Source organism: Girardinichthys multiradiatus, chromosome 24 (assembly GCF_021462225.1).
Source record: "Girardinichthys multiradiatus isolate DD_20200921_A chromosome 24, DD_fGirMul_XY1, whole genome shotgun sequence".
NCBI lineage: Eukaryota > Metazoa > Chordata > Actinopteri > Cyprinodontiformes > Goodeidae > Girardinichthys > Girardinichthys multiradiatus.
Genome location: NC_061816.1, coordinates 26,566,454 through 26,582,256, shown reverse-complemented (window position 1 = coordinate 26,582,256; position 15,803 = coordinate 26,566,454). Strand labels below are relative to the sequence as shown.

The following is a 15,803-nucleotide window of genomic DNA, read 5'->3' as shown; positions in this document are numbered from 1 at the left end:
ATTTGCCAGGTGTATGAATAGTTCTGGGCTTAACTTAGACACTGTTAGGTGGTCCAACAGGACAATGATCCCAGACACATCTAAGCAGGATTTTGGAAAGGATATTAAGTGTCTGGAATGGCCTTCCCAGAGCTCCAACCTAAAATTTTATGGACTAATCTTCAAAACAGAGTCCAAGTTCATAGAGCTCCAACCAAACGCCAGCAAGGGGGGGGTCAAACATTCAATCAGATGTGTGGTGAGGCAGAACCTGCTGGGGACCATTCAACCAAATATTGGTGGGGGTGTATGTATATATTTGAGCTTGTGTGCATTAGAGAAAAAGTATGTACTGGAAACAGATCCTCATACTGTTTGGTCAAATAGAACAAATTCTTTTTCATAGTTCCTTTTATTGTTTCTGCCTGGTCTGTATGCAAACAAAATGACATTTACATTCATAGTAATCTTTAATGGTTCATAGGGAAGTGGCTCATATAGTTTGTTTAGATGTTGCATTTCCCACAGCATACATCACAGAGATCCAAGTACAGGTCTGAGCGCCTCGCCCGGATGAACTGGAAAGAAAGTCATCATGGACCTTTGCCTGAGACTAAGCGACTTGTTGATTTTCTGACAGGTGAGCAAACCGTTGGGAGAGGGTTCTTCAAGGACAGTGTTGAGCTGTCACGCTGCAGACTAAGGTCCAAGAACTTAGTACCAGAGAAGCCAAACTTTTGAGATCTAATGTGAACAGTAGCAGTGCACATGTTCTCCCTGACTCCATCTGTGGAGAAGGTTCCAGGTAAACTGCTGCAGTGGGACCTCCTCATTGTTTAACACTAAACCAAAAGTGGATGAGTTTTTACATAACTGACAAATGTTTACTAAATGAACACAACTGGAACCAGATATTTACATACAACCTGCTCTCCTTCCTGTCCGACATTAAATCACACCAAATATGTTCTGTTTTAGGTCCGTCAGGAGAACATCAATATTTCTCCTAAATACAAGAATTACCACATTTTTATTACTTTCCTGTTTCTTTGAACTAATTGGGCAAGTCCAGATGATGAAGCCACGGCTTTGTAGGTAACACCCAAAATACTCTGCTACCTTGTGTGACATCATGGAAACATAAATGAATTCCAGCCAAGATATCAGGAAGGGAACTGAGGACCTCCATAAATCTGGCTCATTCTTGGGTCCAACCTCTAGGTACCTGAAAACGTTTATCTGGTCTAACAATTATAAACCAGAACTTGTGAAGATGCTGCTGAAGCTGCTAAGAGAGTCATTATCCACAAGGAGACCAGACCTGTACCACGTGGGTAACAGTTTACAGATGTCCCCAGGGACAAAGACCTTAGATGTTGAGGACATGTGATGTGATAAAACTAAAATCGAAAAGCTAAGCCATAATCACCATGGTAACATTTATATGAAAAATGGAGACATTAGCAAGGCTGAGAAAATCATCATAACTGTGAAGTATGGTAGTGGCAGCATCATGAAGAAGCACATTATGCAGAAATATTGAAGCAACATCAACATCACCAAATCGGTTCCAAAGCGGCTAAATGTTCTGGAGTGTCCAAGGTGTGTGTAAGCAAGGAGGACAGAGTTCTACAAGTACTGTCAGGAGGAACGGGCCAAAACTCCAGGAAACTATTGGGGGGAGCTTGTTGAAGGAAAGCTAAAACATCTGACCAGTCTAAAGAGCAATACTAGCAAATACTGAGGAAATGGATGGAAATTTGAGAATTTGAAGAACAGAAGAAAACTGGAATCTAACTAACCTAAAACAGGCGGTTTGTTTCATTTAATGTCATAAATATTAAAAACAATCTGCTTGTCTTCGTATAGTGTATGGAAATATCTGGCTCCAGCTGCAGGTTGGCACGTAGAGGAGAACATCCTCGGTCTACATGTGTAGATGTTGTAGAATATGGTGGTGCAGTTTTCACCGCACTCATATATATAAACACTGTTTTTATTTGGATTTGTCAACACAGGAAGACGAGGAAATGAAATGCTCCAAACAATCGACCTGTGGCCGAGACAAAAAATAAAAACATTCTGAAAATGTCTAAGTGCACTTTACACAGCTCTGATTTGACAAGATTTGATTCTAACCTGTGGTGTAAACCCCCCCAGAGCGGGAACAAATGCCCAGAAACAAGACTAATTCTGATGATGTGCCATTTTGGACCAAACGACATTAAATTTTCCCAATGCTTACCTTGATCTGAATTATGTTTAAGTCACAGCAGAGTGGAATGGTCAGTGAAGCTCTTTCTTTAGTGGGAGCATCATTCAGGGGGAACCTTTCAATCATCTGTTAGAGCAGGTTATCTTAGCATCCCTGTTGTTTTTATTGAATGGACACTGTCCCATAGTGACCCCCCATATTCCCATATTAGGGAATCTAGCACGACAGGCAGCCATGAGATAACTCATTTAAATGTTAAAAATAAATAAGAAAACCATCCTCTCTGTACATGGAAAAACCAAAGGGAGGCTGCAGCACATTCACATACTGTGGATGTGGGAGTGGGAAGTTCAGGAGGCCTCTGTGCTTACACTGACTGATGGACGATGATGCGGCACAGCTGCAGAACTACTAGAGTGCTCAGTTGGAACCATGTGTCCTCTCGTTAAGACGGACCTTTTTCTCCTCCTGGTCTGTGTTCTGTCACCGTCTGGATTGTGTCTGATAAAGAAGGGGCGGGGCAGGGCTTCATGGGCGTTCTGAGAAAGAGTCCGTTAGTAGCGAGGGCTCAGAGCATGCCAAACCCTTTGGCATAGGTGATGGCTTTCAGCAGTCTCTCTCTCAGCTTGTCCTTGTTGCTGTATTCTGGCAGCAGCAGCACATTAAAGCAGGTGTGGGATGTCGGTAACCTGGCGAGACAAAAACACACGCCGGAATGAAGGGACGACATCCTGTAAATGTGTGCCAGGAGCTGAGGGGTGCTGGACAACACAGCAAGACAGTGGTTGGTAGGTGGACAAGACAAAAACTGAAGACAGACGTTTAGAATGCTGCAGACTAGGAAGGAAGAAATGACAACAGGAAGAAAAAAAGGAGGAGAAAAAGAAGGAAGGGCATAAAGAGATAGGACACAAGGAAGCAAGAAGTGAAGGAAGGAAAGGATGAAGGTCACAAAAAAGGAAGAGGAAGAAAACGAGTAAAAAAGGAAGGAAAGAACAAGTCAAAAAGGAAAAAGGACAGATACAAAGAAAGAAACACAACAAGAAATTTGGGAAGGAAAGAAACAAGAACACAACTGATTATTTTCTCCTGAATCCATAAACAGCATTTCTGATGGAGTCTGTCTTGTAATATCTCCAGGAAGTGGTAGAAGTTTCAATCAACGCTGCAGGTAAATAGCGAAAAATCTGGTCATATTTCTCTATTAAACATAGACAATCAGTGTGATGGCCAGTCGGACATACCCTGATGTTGCTTCCTTTGTTATCTTCACCTAGAATAGAAATCAGTGTTGAATGTGACATGCAGGGAATCAGTGCAGCGGTGAAGGAATCTGCTCCTTGTCACCTTGTATTTAGTACCAACACAGACAGACATGGCTAACTCAAGGAAACAGGATTCCGTTTCCTGTTTTATAAGCGGACATTTGGTCACACATTACTCAATGAGACAGGAAGCCCTCAATCTGTGGAAGCTTTTAATATTAAATGGTGATGGGAGCGTCTACAGACAGTGATGATGACCTGTTGGAGCGGGACCATTACCAGAGACCCAGCTCACCTGTCTGTATCCGGGCCGTTCTTGGCTATAATCATCTTCAGCTTGCCAAGCCCACCCACGGGTGCTCTGTCAGTACCGGTGGTGAACTGCAGGAAGAGGCGCTTCTGCTCCTCGCTGAAAGAATGCAACGTCTCCCAGAACTCCCTGCAAGAGACACGTCCCACAGTCAAAACAGATGCTGTCTTCACATCACAAAATCAACTGGGCACCAGTCGCTGTAAGAACTCTTCACTTGGTTCTTCTCACATGTTAATGTTACAAGTTTTCTTTAAAACAACTTGTGCATGTAGCTCAAAAACTCTGAGTCTAGTTTTTCATCATTATAACATGTTTGCATGAGGCTGGGGACCCAGAGGGCCTCCACATTTCTTCATGTAGAAACTCTTTACTTTCATAGACTTCATTCAAACAGTCAGTATTAAAGCCTGCAGCAGACAGGCAGCACATGGTGGAGGCAAAACACAGAGAGAGGGAGGGAGCAAGTAAAAGGAAGGAAGGAAGTGAGTAGATTACAAGGAAGCAAGCACAAAACGGAAGGGTAGACTGAACATAAGGAAGGAACGGCTGTACAGAAGGAAAGGAGGTTAAACAAGGAAGGAAGGAAGAAGGAACGGATGGAAGCAGGACACATGGATGAAAGGGGGACAGAATGAAGAAAGAAAAAACAAGGAGATAAAAAAAAGAAGGGCACAGAAAAAAAAGAAAGGAAAGAAGGAAGGTGATGAGGGAATGCAGAAGTAAGTAAGGCCATGGCAGACAGAAAGGAAAAAGAAACACAAGGATAGAAGTATACAGGTCCTTCTCAAAAAATTTGCATATTGTGATAAAGTTCATTATTTTCCATAATGTCATGATGAAAATTTAATATTCATATATTTTAGATTAATTGCACACTAACTGAAATATTTCAGGTCTTTTATTATCTTAATACAGATGATTTTGGCATACAGCTCATGAAAACCCAAAATTCCTATCTCACAAAATTAGCATATTTCATCCGACCAATAAAAGAAAAGTGTTTTTAATACAAAAAACATCAACCTTCAAATAATCATGTACAGTTATGCACTCAATACTTGGTCGGGAATCCTTTGGCAGAAATGACTGGTTCAATGTGGCGTGGCATGGAGGCAATCAGCCTGTGGCACTGCTGAGGTCTTATGGAGGCCCAGGATGCTTCGATAGCGGCCTTTAGCTCATCCAGAGTGTTGGGTCTTGAGTCTCTCAACGTTCTCTTCACAATATCCCACAGATTCTCTATGGGGTTCAGGTCAGGAGAGTTGGCAGGCCAATTGAGCACAGTGATACCATGGTCAGTAAACCATTTACCAGTGGTTTTGGCACTGTGAGCAGGTGCCAGGTCGTGCTGAAAAATAAAATCTTCATCTCCATAAAGCTTTTCAGCAGATGGAAGCATGAAGTGCTCCAAAATCTCCTGATAGCTAGCTGCATTGACCCTGCCCTTGATAAAACACAGTGGACCAACACCAGCAGCTGACACGGCACCCCAGACCATCACTGACTGTGGGTACTTGACACTGGACTTCTGGCATTTTGGCATTTCCTTCTCCCCAGTCTTCCTCCAGACTCTGGCACCTTGATTTCTGAATGACATGCAGAATTTGCTTTCATCTGAAAAAAGTACTTTGGACCACTGAGCAACAGTCCAGTGCTGCTTCTCTGTAGCCCAGGTCAGGCGCTTCTGCCGCTGTTTCTGGTTCAAAAGTGGCTTGACCTGGGGAATGCGGCACCTGTAGCCCATTTCCTGCACACGCCTGTGCACGGTGGCTCTGGATGTTTCTACTCCAGACTCAGTCCACTGCTTCCACAGGTCCCCCAAGGTCTGGAATCGGCCCTTCTCCGCAATCTTCCTCAGGGTCCGGTCACCTCTTCTCGTTGTGCAGCGTTTTCTGCCACACTTTTTCCTTCCCACAGACTTCCCACTGAGGTGCCTTGATACAGCACTCTGGGAACAGCCTATTTGTTCAGAAATTTCTTTCTGTGTCTTACCCTCTTGCTTGAGGGTGTCAATAGTGGCCTTCTGGACAGCAGTCAGGTCGGCAGTCTTACCCATGATTGGGGTTTTGAGTGATGAACCAGGCTGGGAGTTTTAAAGGCCTCAGGAATCTTTTGCAGGTGTTTAGAGTTAACTCGTTGATTCAGATGATTAGGTTCATAGCTCGTTTAGAGACCCTTTTAATGATATGCTAATTTTGTGAGATAGGAATTTTGGGTTTTCATGAGCTGTATGCCAAAATCATCCGTATTAAAACAATAAAAGACCTGAAATATTTCAGTTAGTGTGCAATGAATCTAAAATATATGAATATTAAATTTTCATCATGACATTATGGAAAATAATGAACTTTATCACAATATGCTAATATTTTGAGAAGGACCTGTATAATGATGGAAGGACACAAATAAGGAAGGACAAAAGGACAGAACACTAAGGAATGAAGTCTGGAAATAAAAAAAAATCCACACTCTTTTCTTTATCCATAGTAATCCAGAGCTAGAACAAAAGCTGGTTTCTTACTTGATAATTCGAGAATCTTTGTTATAACCGCCGTCGTACTCTGTTGTTTCCTCAAGTGCTTGAAAGTCCAGGTTCTGGAGAGTGGAAGAGAGACAAGCTTAAACCCAGGTTGTTAAACACAAAGAAAACGAGTTCTGGTGGATGTTCACAGATCTTACCCTGCTCCCACAGATCAGGAGCTCGATCTCCTCGGGTCTGAACAGGTACTTCAGTGGCGACTCGTTGGTGACCATGTGGAAGCCTCTCCTGAACGCTTTGAACTGTTTCTCAACGCTTTTGTTTAACATATATTCAGAATACAGAGCAACAAACTCCTGCAGAAACACAACAACATCATTTTAAAGAATATTAGCTAAATAATTTGTAGCATCGTCGTCCTCTTTTTGCACATCTTCCAAATTCTGAGTTATGGATTTGGTCAGCTGGTCTCTCAATGCAATTGATCAAATTTTCTCGACGAGAAGACAGGGATCGGGAGAGACCAACTTGTCCGGACTGGACATTTTTCTCCGGATACACGATGGACTCCTGGCAGAAGTGGAGGATTGTGTGTCTGTCGATAATGTCAGTCGAGGATGTGGAAGATGTGTATATAATTGGATGTTTGATATCAGGATTTCTGCTTTTTGGAGTCAGCGGTCAACTGGCATATCGAGAAATTCGGAGAATGTCAGCAGCTGTTCTGGCCATTGTAAGGCTGCCTGGCATGTATGATGGGATCTTCAGGGCGATCAGCACTCAGACTGGATGTGATCCATACACAGGATCGCAGGCAGGTTGCGGTTCCTGGACTCAGGGGTGAAATGGGATAAATCTTGGAGAAAGTTCTTCGCTCAGATCTAGCGGAAAGGACCAGGAATTTGTCTATTTGGATTCGCCTTTGAGAAGCACCAATGAGACTCTCAAGGCTGACGGAAAATTAAGAGTCAGCCTAACCCAAATAATTATTGTTTTTCTGAATCTGGCTCCCCTGCACGGCCTTGATGGCTGGTTATCTTCACCTTCTCCTGGAAGTTATGTAACCATGACACTCTGCTCCCTCTGCCCCCCTCCCTTCCCTGAGGACATCTGTGGACCTGCTTAGAACTTAGTTGCCGGTTGATGAACCTTCCAACGAACCATCAAGGACAATGGCCTCTGTGACAGTGCTTCATGGACTCACTTGCACACACACACTTACACACACACACATGCTCAAGATAAACATATGCACCCCTCACACCACCTTCACTGTTCCCGGTATGATGTTGTTTTGTCAACTTGTTGCTTCGTTGTTCTGAGGTTTTTTACAATCTCAAACTGCATCCTGCTAAGGATAAAGTGTGAAATATAATTTTTTTTCCTCTACTTACCTAATGTGCCCTCTTTTCTCATCTAACAAGGGCAGCGCCTGTGAGTGGGCAGCAAAGCCTCGGTGACCCGTCCCCCCTTGTCTTGTATCATGATGTATGTTTGGATGGGTTGTACTGGACTTCTAATTTCCTCTCGGGGATGTATAAAGTATCTTTGAATTGAATTGAATTTATTAGGAGGAATAACAGGGTGCCAGCCACAGGGCTCTTGACCTCCAGGCAAACTATTAAATGTTAACCTCAAACATTTCAGGACAGCAGCTCAGCATGGAAGGTGTCCAATCAGAGAACAGAAAGTGTTGCAGTGACAAACAAGATGCTGAGAAAAGCAGCAGGACAGTTTCAGATCGCTTCGCGTTTTGTGTCAGACAGGCTTACCTTTCTGTTGTCATTCGTCACTGGAATCCTGTCCCCATTTTCCCTCAAATCGTACATGAGTCGGTTACCAAACGGGTCTGTCTGGGAAATCTGGAAGGTGATCATCATGTCCTCCTCTACGTTGCCCTCATACTCCAGCAGCTCCTTCAGACTCTGGTGCAAAACCTTTCAAACACAACTGAATCTCAGAAACACACTGGCCAGCCACCCAATGAGCTGCTAGAAATGAGGGTGGAGTAATGCTTACTGGGTTTGCATCAGCCAAGTCCCTGAAGGTTCCTTTCTTGCCCATCAGTTTCCTGTACACCACCATGGGAAAGTGCACATCCAGGATACAGTTGTTGTAGATGGCCAAACCGAGGACGATGCCGATCAGAGTGTACTGGCCCTCGTTTTCAAACGACGACGAGTTGAACCAGAACAGTCTGGTGTGTTCATCGTACGTGAACATGCCTAAAATGGGGAGAAACAGCAGACATGAACATGGATCAGCAGAGTGAGAATCGAAGATATGTGGAGGTTTACATTCAATCATCACTGGTATTTCTAGACAATTATTTGGCACACAGGTCTGAGCTTGGTGTGGACTTTCTCTAATCCACCCACTAATGTTTGGTCAAATGTCCCCTAGCTAGGCGCACCTTGGCTGGATGTCAGACCAAACTTCTCCACTTCATTTAAACTGCTTGGTTTTCTGGCTCACTACTAGCTTTCAAGCGTAGTCCAGTTGTCAACAGAGTTGAGGTTTGGAGCTGTGGGCCATTCCAGAAGGTTCATGTCCAAACCCATTGCAATGTGGGTTCTGGATCACTGTCCCGTTGGAACACACCAACCAACAGTGTCCAACTTTCAACCATCCAGCCACTTATCTGAGTTGACAGAATATGGAAGCAGCCCTTCATTCTTCCCATTTCCTTTGTACTAGGGCTGAAACAATTCATTGTGATTAATCAATTTTTGAAATACTAGTCAACTAATTTAGTAATGGAATGATTGTTAACTGGAGTATAGAAGAGGTAGGCAAGCGAATGACGAGTGTGTTTATTGATTAAGAGTACAGCCGGGTATAATTTGTTTGGGAGGTTCATCAAGGTTATCATGTGTGGATCCAATGGTGATACCAAGTGATCATAACCACTGGAACGTTTATCCCAGTGATCAAGACTTTATATTTAGACTTTATCCCTGATTGTAGATGATGGCTTTGGTTCTGCCACAGTCATTTAAATCCATTTAGTCCAATCTGTCTGCTGTGTGGATGCTCTGCTCCAGTTCTACAGTAAAGGTATGTAAACAAGCAAAGGGATGGGTCAGCATTAATCTGTAGCTTATTAGGGGATTTTCTAACATCTTTACCAATAAACCTTATGTTTCCTTCAGATGTTTCTCCTCACTATTACTAAACTAAAGTTCAAATGTTCATTTGATTATGTTCTGTGGTGTTTTTGCTTTGGAATTTCTGCCGCTTGTTGCAGTATTTTGATTTGCTGGCTGTGATTGGTTGTTTTCTCCAAACGAATGCTGTAGTCACAAAGAAGTACTCTAATTGGACGAAAAAGAGCTGCGTGTAATCGGCTGGTCGCGTGGTTCATTTACATACACTTTGTCAGAATTTAGTGGAACACGTACCGAGCGAGCGGGTGAGATTTAAACACACACACACCACACAGATTTATTTAAGGGTTCCCATCAGTCTCAGGTTGGCGGCACAAACATGACGCCATCTTTATCTGTCATTCAGTAGAGTAGAAAACCCTTTGATAGAGTTTTATTCATGTTCCACAGATCATGAAGCAATATGATGCTGAGGCTGGTTTTAGATCCATCACAGTTGTAAAGGATCAATGTGCAGCATTTCAACTTTCTACAATACTTTGAAAAACATCTGAAAAAATAGAATCATGTGGGCAACATGTTCACTGCTTGTTGGGATTTCTTACCAATATCAGGGTTGAAGATCTCCTCCACCACCAGCTGGAAGAACTCTTTGGAAACCCCTCCTTCATCAACACCTTGCTCACCTTCAAACTCCACATACAGTTGCTTCTTCAGGTCTGCAGGGTTCTCCATCGCTATCATCTCCAGCTGCAAGAACAATAAAAAGTTTGGTGAAACAACGCCACATTAGCTGAATGAGCTAACGAGCACAGACATTGTCCACACGTACCCTGACCAGAGCATCATCAATGATGTGGTCTCTGCGCACTTTGAGTCTCAGGTAGGGGTTGAGCTGCTGACCCTGCACCAGGCTGTACAGCACGGTGATTCGCCGCTCGCTGTACATGCGGATGCGGTTGTCGTAGTACAAGCCCAGGTTCTTGGTGACGGCGTTCAGGACAAAGGGGCAGGTCATGAAGGAGAACTTATTTTCAGTCTCCACCTTAAAGAAAGTGTAGTCCTTGTCCATCTCTAGCACCTCGTTCAAGGGCTCGTTCACAAACTCCTCGAAGGGAATGAGTGGCCGTCTGCAGTCATTGGTGCGGACCCCCAGCTCCGTCTCCAGGGGGTCCACCCGAGGGCCTTTCTTGTTCCGCCGCTCCTCGCCTAGCAGCTCCTGCAAGGTGAGCTCGCTGGACTCTGGAATGGGCTCCTCGTCCTCATCTTCATTGTTTTCAGTGTCCAGGTCGCCTCCGAGCACATTTGCATAGTAAACAATCTTCAAGCACTTGGTGGCCGCCACGACGGCGTCGTCGTCGTTCACCAGGTTGCGGCTGCTGAACTCGTTACTGATCACCTTGAATGTGATGAGCTGCTGGAAGGTCTCCATCATCCGGCGGATCTGCTCGGCACTGTAGAGGGACCACAGGCGGGTCAGCTTCGCCTGAGCTGCCAGAGGAAGTTTGCTCATGGCCTTACAGAACTGCGGCAGAGCGATCTCCAGGTACTCCGGACTGTGGAGGTTGTTGTTCTCCATCACTATAACAAAGAGGTTCAGATAGTTGGGGTCTCTTGAATAGACATTATGGTATGTCAGGTCACACTCGACATTCGGCGAGAGGTAGACGAGTGCATTCAAGAAGGCGGCCTCGATCTTCTCGTTGGAGAGGAGGCGCTCGTAGACCCGCCGCACGGCTTCGATGTCCACCGAAACCTCATCGGGCGCCAGCTTTTGGACGTCGTTCTCTCCTGAGGAGCCCTCCCCGAGCCGCGACGAAGACGAGGAGGTGGGGGAGTCTTCCTCCATGGCTGTGGCAGAACACGCAGCTGCCTCCTTCTCGTCTTCATCCTTGTCCTCGTCCTTACCCTGGAGGGATTTCAGCTCCTCCTTTGTGTGAGGTTTGGACCTCCGGAAGCTCTGCACCAGACCTTCGGCGCTGGAGAACACACGGCCTATTACCCGGATCAGAGGGGAGTAATCCTCCTTCTCCCCACAGATGTCTAAGATCTCGTACACTTTCTCCTCTGTCAGGTAATTTATATCTGCACACAGAGACAAACAATTCACTGTGAAGATAAGAGAAAACGTAACCTGATGTTAGCAAACGTTCCGTCTGTCGCACCTTTGAAATTGTCTCTCACAGCATGAACATCTTTATGGTTCATCTTCCTGTTGCTGCAGGCCGAGTTGCTGTGAGTGCTGCTCTCCAGGTACGTGGACGCCGTGCCTTTCTTTGAAGGGTGTGGGTCACATAGTTTGGCGTTGACCTTGTAAAGCTCTAGAGCTTTGACCGCCGCCGCGTTGTTGTCCATGCGGCTGAATCCCACTGAGGAGGCACACCAGGAGTTGGAGCATGACTCATTCCCACAGCCCTCCGTTAACTGGTGGTAATAGCGCTCTATTAGATGTTTGGCAGCTGCACGCTTCCTGTGTTCAGAGGACAGAAACAGCCGTTAGAACATGTAGAAATCACCAAAACGGCACCGATGAACATGAACTGATGAAGACGATGATGACAATGGTACGGTTACAGATGACTTCTGAGCGTGAAACCGATTCCTTTGGCACAGACCATGCATCTAGACGCACCCATTAGGAAGTGTGGTTATACACGTCCAGTAAATAAGATCAACCAACATGAGGAGTCACTTTGGCTTCATCAAGAGTCATAATCACCACATTTTATCAGAACCAACTTGGCCAAAGAGGGAAGAATGAGAACCAAAATAAATGGAAACAGGAAATAAATGAAGTTGAAACCAGATTTTTACTTACACTGAATAAAAAAAAAAAAAAAACACTGACTAAAGCTTTAAGTCCGGATTACCTGCTAAATGCTGGAATGACAAATGTATTACCTTTTGTTACATTTAATGTGACATTTAGTCTATATTATTACACCAAAAAAAAAATCTAAATAAAAAATCTAAAAGTTTGCACATCCTTCAACTAATAATTTGTTGAAGAAGCTTTTGATCAAATCCCAGAAGTCATTATTCTGCTGTTGGAGATCAAGCCCTCTATCAGTTTAACAGAATCTGAATATTTCTGCAAACAGCTTTCCTGGTAGGATTTTTACAGAAAACCTACAACATTATATAGACATCATGGACCAGAGAAGGAAGTCGTCAATAAGTGGAAAACATATGGACCAAGTAGGAGGTCAATAAAACTTGGGATGGTTCTCCACAGCTGATAAAACCTGCCAAGCCTGACAGCAACACTGTATGAGCAGTTTTGTTTTGGATTTGTTGCTCAAATAAATATCATCTATATATCTGGACTTATGAGTACAACTTATGAGAAGCTTTTTATTCCAAAGAAAACATCCATGCCAACCTAAATTCTCCCTATTACGTAGAAAATGCTGAATATGTGGAAATGAAAGCAAACTTGCTTTTAGGAACAAATCCAAGTGGTAGGTCCTACACAGAATCAACACTGAAACATGGTGTTGGCAGCATCATGATCTGGGGGTTACTTTTCTACAGATGGATCTAAACCTTCGGTCCAGATGGATGAAATTATGAAGCAGTGTGTTTTGACCCAAAACTTTCAGTTATCTGTTGGAAAACCTAAGAGGAGAAAGGGTTATATTTTTCTGCATCACTCTGATACCAAGCAAACACCCAAATCAACAAAAGAACGAGTTCACGAACCCTAATAGCATATTTGTGGAGTCACTTAAACATTGCTGTGGATAAAGATATGTCCTCACAATCCACCAAGAACAACACATGGAACACTGCTAGCACAGAAGAAGGGTCTCCACATTAATGTAGCTCTCTTCCAGTTCAATGGGACAGAATAAATGTGACAACAAAAACGATTTGAAATGATTCATGTTGAACTTCTCTTTTCACATTTTACAAAAACCTGACATTGCAACACCTGAGATCATCTGCTATAGGTTATTGGTAGAGCAACAATGTCCTGAAAAACAGATTTTAGAACAGAGGAATGGAAAGGAGAAGAATCGATGAAGAGGCGTTTATTGTGTGATTCCAGATGTGTTCTGGGAGCAGTTTTACTTACATCCGGCTTGCTTCTGGGTTTTCTATGTCAGACTCCTCTTGATCTCTAAGGAAAGAAGAGAAAAATGATCAGAACTGCACCTAAAGTCAAGATTAGCTGCACTGACTGATTAATCTGAGTAACAACGGTAAAGTTCTGATGCAGAACCAAGATCCTTCTTAAAAACCACAACGTAACCGGCTAAAAAGAGGAACCAGAGTGGGTCTTGGAGCACTAGGAGAACCCACTGGGTTAGCTCTAGAGTAGCTTGGGTAGAATCATTTATGCTGCTATATCACCGCTGTGCCATGATTAATAAGTGTTCTCTGTGCTGTGATGTTGTAAAAAATCTCGCAGCCATTGTTAGAAGTCAGTCAGACAAATGTCTCGGACAGAATCTCTCTGACGCTGACCCACCAAGCTAATATAGCAAACATTAGCAAGCCTACCTGCCTGCTTCCCGCTGCATCGCATGCAGAACTGGTCTGTCCAATAACTGGTCGACCTAAAGTCATTATAAAGCAGCCAATGCTGAGAGAGAACATGAGCAGCAGACTAGCTAGCTAGCTAGCTAGCTATTGATCAGATCGCTCCTCCCGGCAGCCCCGGCTCCCTCCTCTCGCCTTCCTCACCTAGCAGCTCCTCTGGTGGGGCTGGTCTCGGCCTGTGGTGTCGCACACTCACAGTCCTCCTTCTCGTCGGAATTCATACGAGACTCTATCCTCTCTTGTTTGTTATCTGCTGCTGTTTGTGAGTGTCTCGGCCCTCCGCTGGCGGCGTAGACGTCGGCGAACACGGCGGTTTTAAGCCCACTCGAGAGGCGACAGAGCTGTGTGTGTACCGGGCTTCATTCACGGCCTTCTTCCTGCAGCTGCTATCCTCTGCCTGAGAGCCGCAGCCATGTTGACTTCACGGTTAGCCAGCGTCCCACAATGCTCTGCGCTTCCAGCTTCAAGACCTGCTGGCCTGGATCACAGCTCCAGGAACCGGACTCATCTGGGATCCAGAGAACAACACTTACTAGGAAAGTTTCTTAATCAACAGAATATCAACAACACGTTTATTTTTTTCTGTAATCTAATGAAAAAAGTTAAATCCATGTTAAATATATTAACCCGTGTGCGATCTTAACATTCTGTTCACTCCAATTGTCCTACGGGTCAAAAATGACCCGCCCTACCAAAGCCCCAAAATAAAGCAGCTTATTTGAATTTTAAATCCAAAATCTATTTTGCATGATGAAACAACCTGTTATTTGTCAGTTCAACTCAATTTAATTCATTTTTTATCATGTCTTTTTTGTTACACAATACAAAAAGACGATCACCAGTATTACACGTTTTTGTTTTTTTACCACAAACCATCTGTCAAAACAGTTTTCCTTTACACAGTTAAGGTTTATTATTGCCATTATATAAATGTGAAAAATACTTCTGTCATAACACAACAAAACAGTCCTTGCAGTCCTTCTTCCAGGGGCAGAACTGGCACCTTTTTCTTTTGACTGACCCAGCTGCAGCCTCAGGTGGATCAGGACAATATTCAGCTCCCTGAACAGCTTCCACAACGGCTGCAGAGGCTTCTATGTGGGGCAGGCGCTCCCTTCTCTCAATACACGGGTTGACAACAGCCTTTCCCAACTGCTCAAGGAACATCCTTCTCTTGTTTTTCTTCCCTGACATCCAGGTTGGGTTGATCTCCTGCCACATCACAGGCATTATATGAGGACACATCACTGATCTTATGGAAGATGACCAGGGGCCAGCGTGCACTCATCTTTCTGCAGCTGTACGTTCCAATAACCTTGTCGAGGTTGTCCACGTCTCCTTTATTGCAATTATAGTCAAGGATGATGGCTGGCTTTCTGTCCTCACGATCACTGCTTTCAGCTGTCTTGTGCCGTGTGCTCAGCAGGGCCACATTCTTGTTCCTTTTTGGAAGATAAGAAACAAGAGTGGTGGTGGGAGTGGACACAAACTTTGATGAGAAGATTGCTCAGAGGAGTTCAGGCTTATTCTTCTGAACAGTGCCAACCAATGGCCATCTTCCTTTTCAGGAGCTGCTGGCCAAGTTCATAGGAGGTGAAAAAATTGTCACATGTGACACTGTGCCCCCTCAGTCCAGCTGTCATTTCAAGCACAACCCGCATCCCCTGGTTCTTCTCTGGTGGTCCACTCGGCAGCTTCCTTGTGTACACTTGCACATTCCATGCATAGCTGGATTTTGCATCACAGGCCATCCATATTTTGCTGGCTTGCTTGGCACATACTGCAGGAATGGACAGTGACCTGTTGATAAAAAAAAAGAGATTACAATCACTCAGTGTGTCACAGATAACTGCATGAATGAAGGATGTTACATCACAATAAAATAAAAAATATTTCAGGT

General features: G+C 44.2%; 1 protein-coding gene across 2 annotated transcripts; it reads right to left on the bottom strand.

The window, feature by feature from the left end:
* Positions 1-372: 372 nt before the first annotated feature.
* On the bottom strand, positions 373-14,403 carry LOC124861586 (ubiquitin-protein ligase E3A). Of its 2 annotated transcripts, none has more exons than XM_047355431.1 (11): positions 14,048-14,403; positions 13,437-13,481; positions 11,524-11,828; positions 10,191-11,443; positions 9,964-10,108; positions 8,271-8,476; positions 8,024-8,188; positions 6,452-6,607; positions 6,294-6,367; positions 3,755-3,898; positions 373-2,883 (listed from the first exon to the last, which is right to left on the bottom strand). In XM_047355431.1, exons 1-11 carry the CDS (start codon positions 14,122-14,124, stop codon positions 2,763-2,765), a joined length of 2,691 nt encoding a protein of 896 aa, XP_047211387.1. In that variant the 5' UTR covers positions 14,125-14,403; the 3' UTR covers positions 373-2,762. The 2 variants fall into 2 exon arrangements, with proteins under 2 accessions (XP_047211387.1, XP_047211388.1); XM_047355432.1 differs by lacking the exon at positions 14,048-14,403 and adding an exon at positions 13,865-14,022.
* Positions 14,404-15,803: the final 1,400 nt, after the last annotated feature.

Excerpts from the sequence above, each read along its gene's own strand:
- LOC124861586 (XM_047355431.1), bottom strand. The coding sequence starts at position 14,124 with ATGAATTCCGACGAGAAGGAGGACTGTGAGTGTGCGACACCACAGGCC. Across the intron at positions 11,444-11,523 it reads TGTGAGAGACAATTTCAAAG|ATATAAATTACCTGACAGAG; the intron begins GTGCGACAGACG and ends CTCTGTGTGCAG. Across the intron at positions 6,608-8,023 it reads TGACGAATGACAACAGAAAG|GAGTTTGTTGCTCTGTATTC; the intron begins GTAAGCCTGTCT and ends GTGTTTCTGCAG.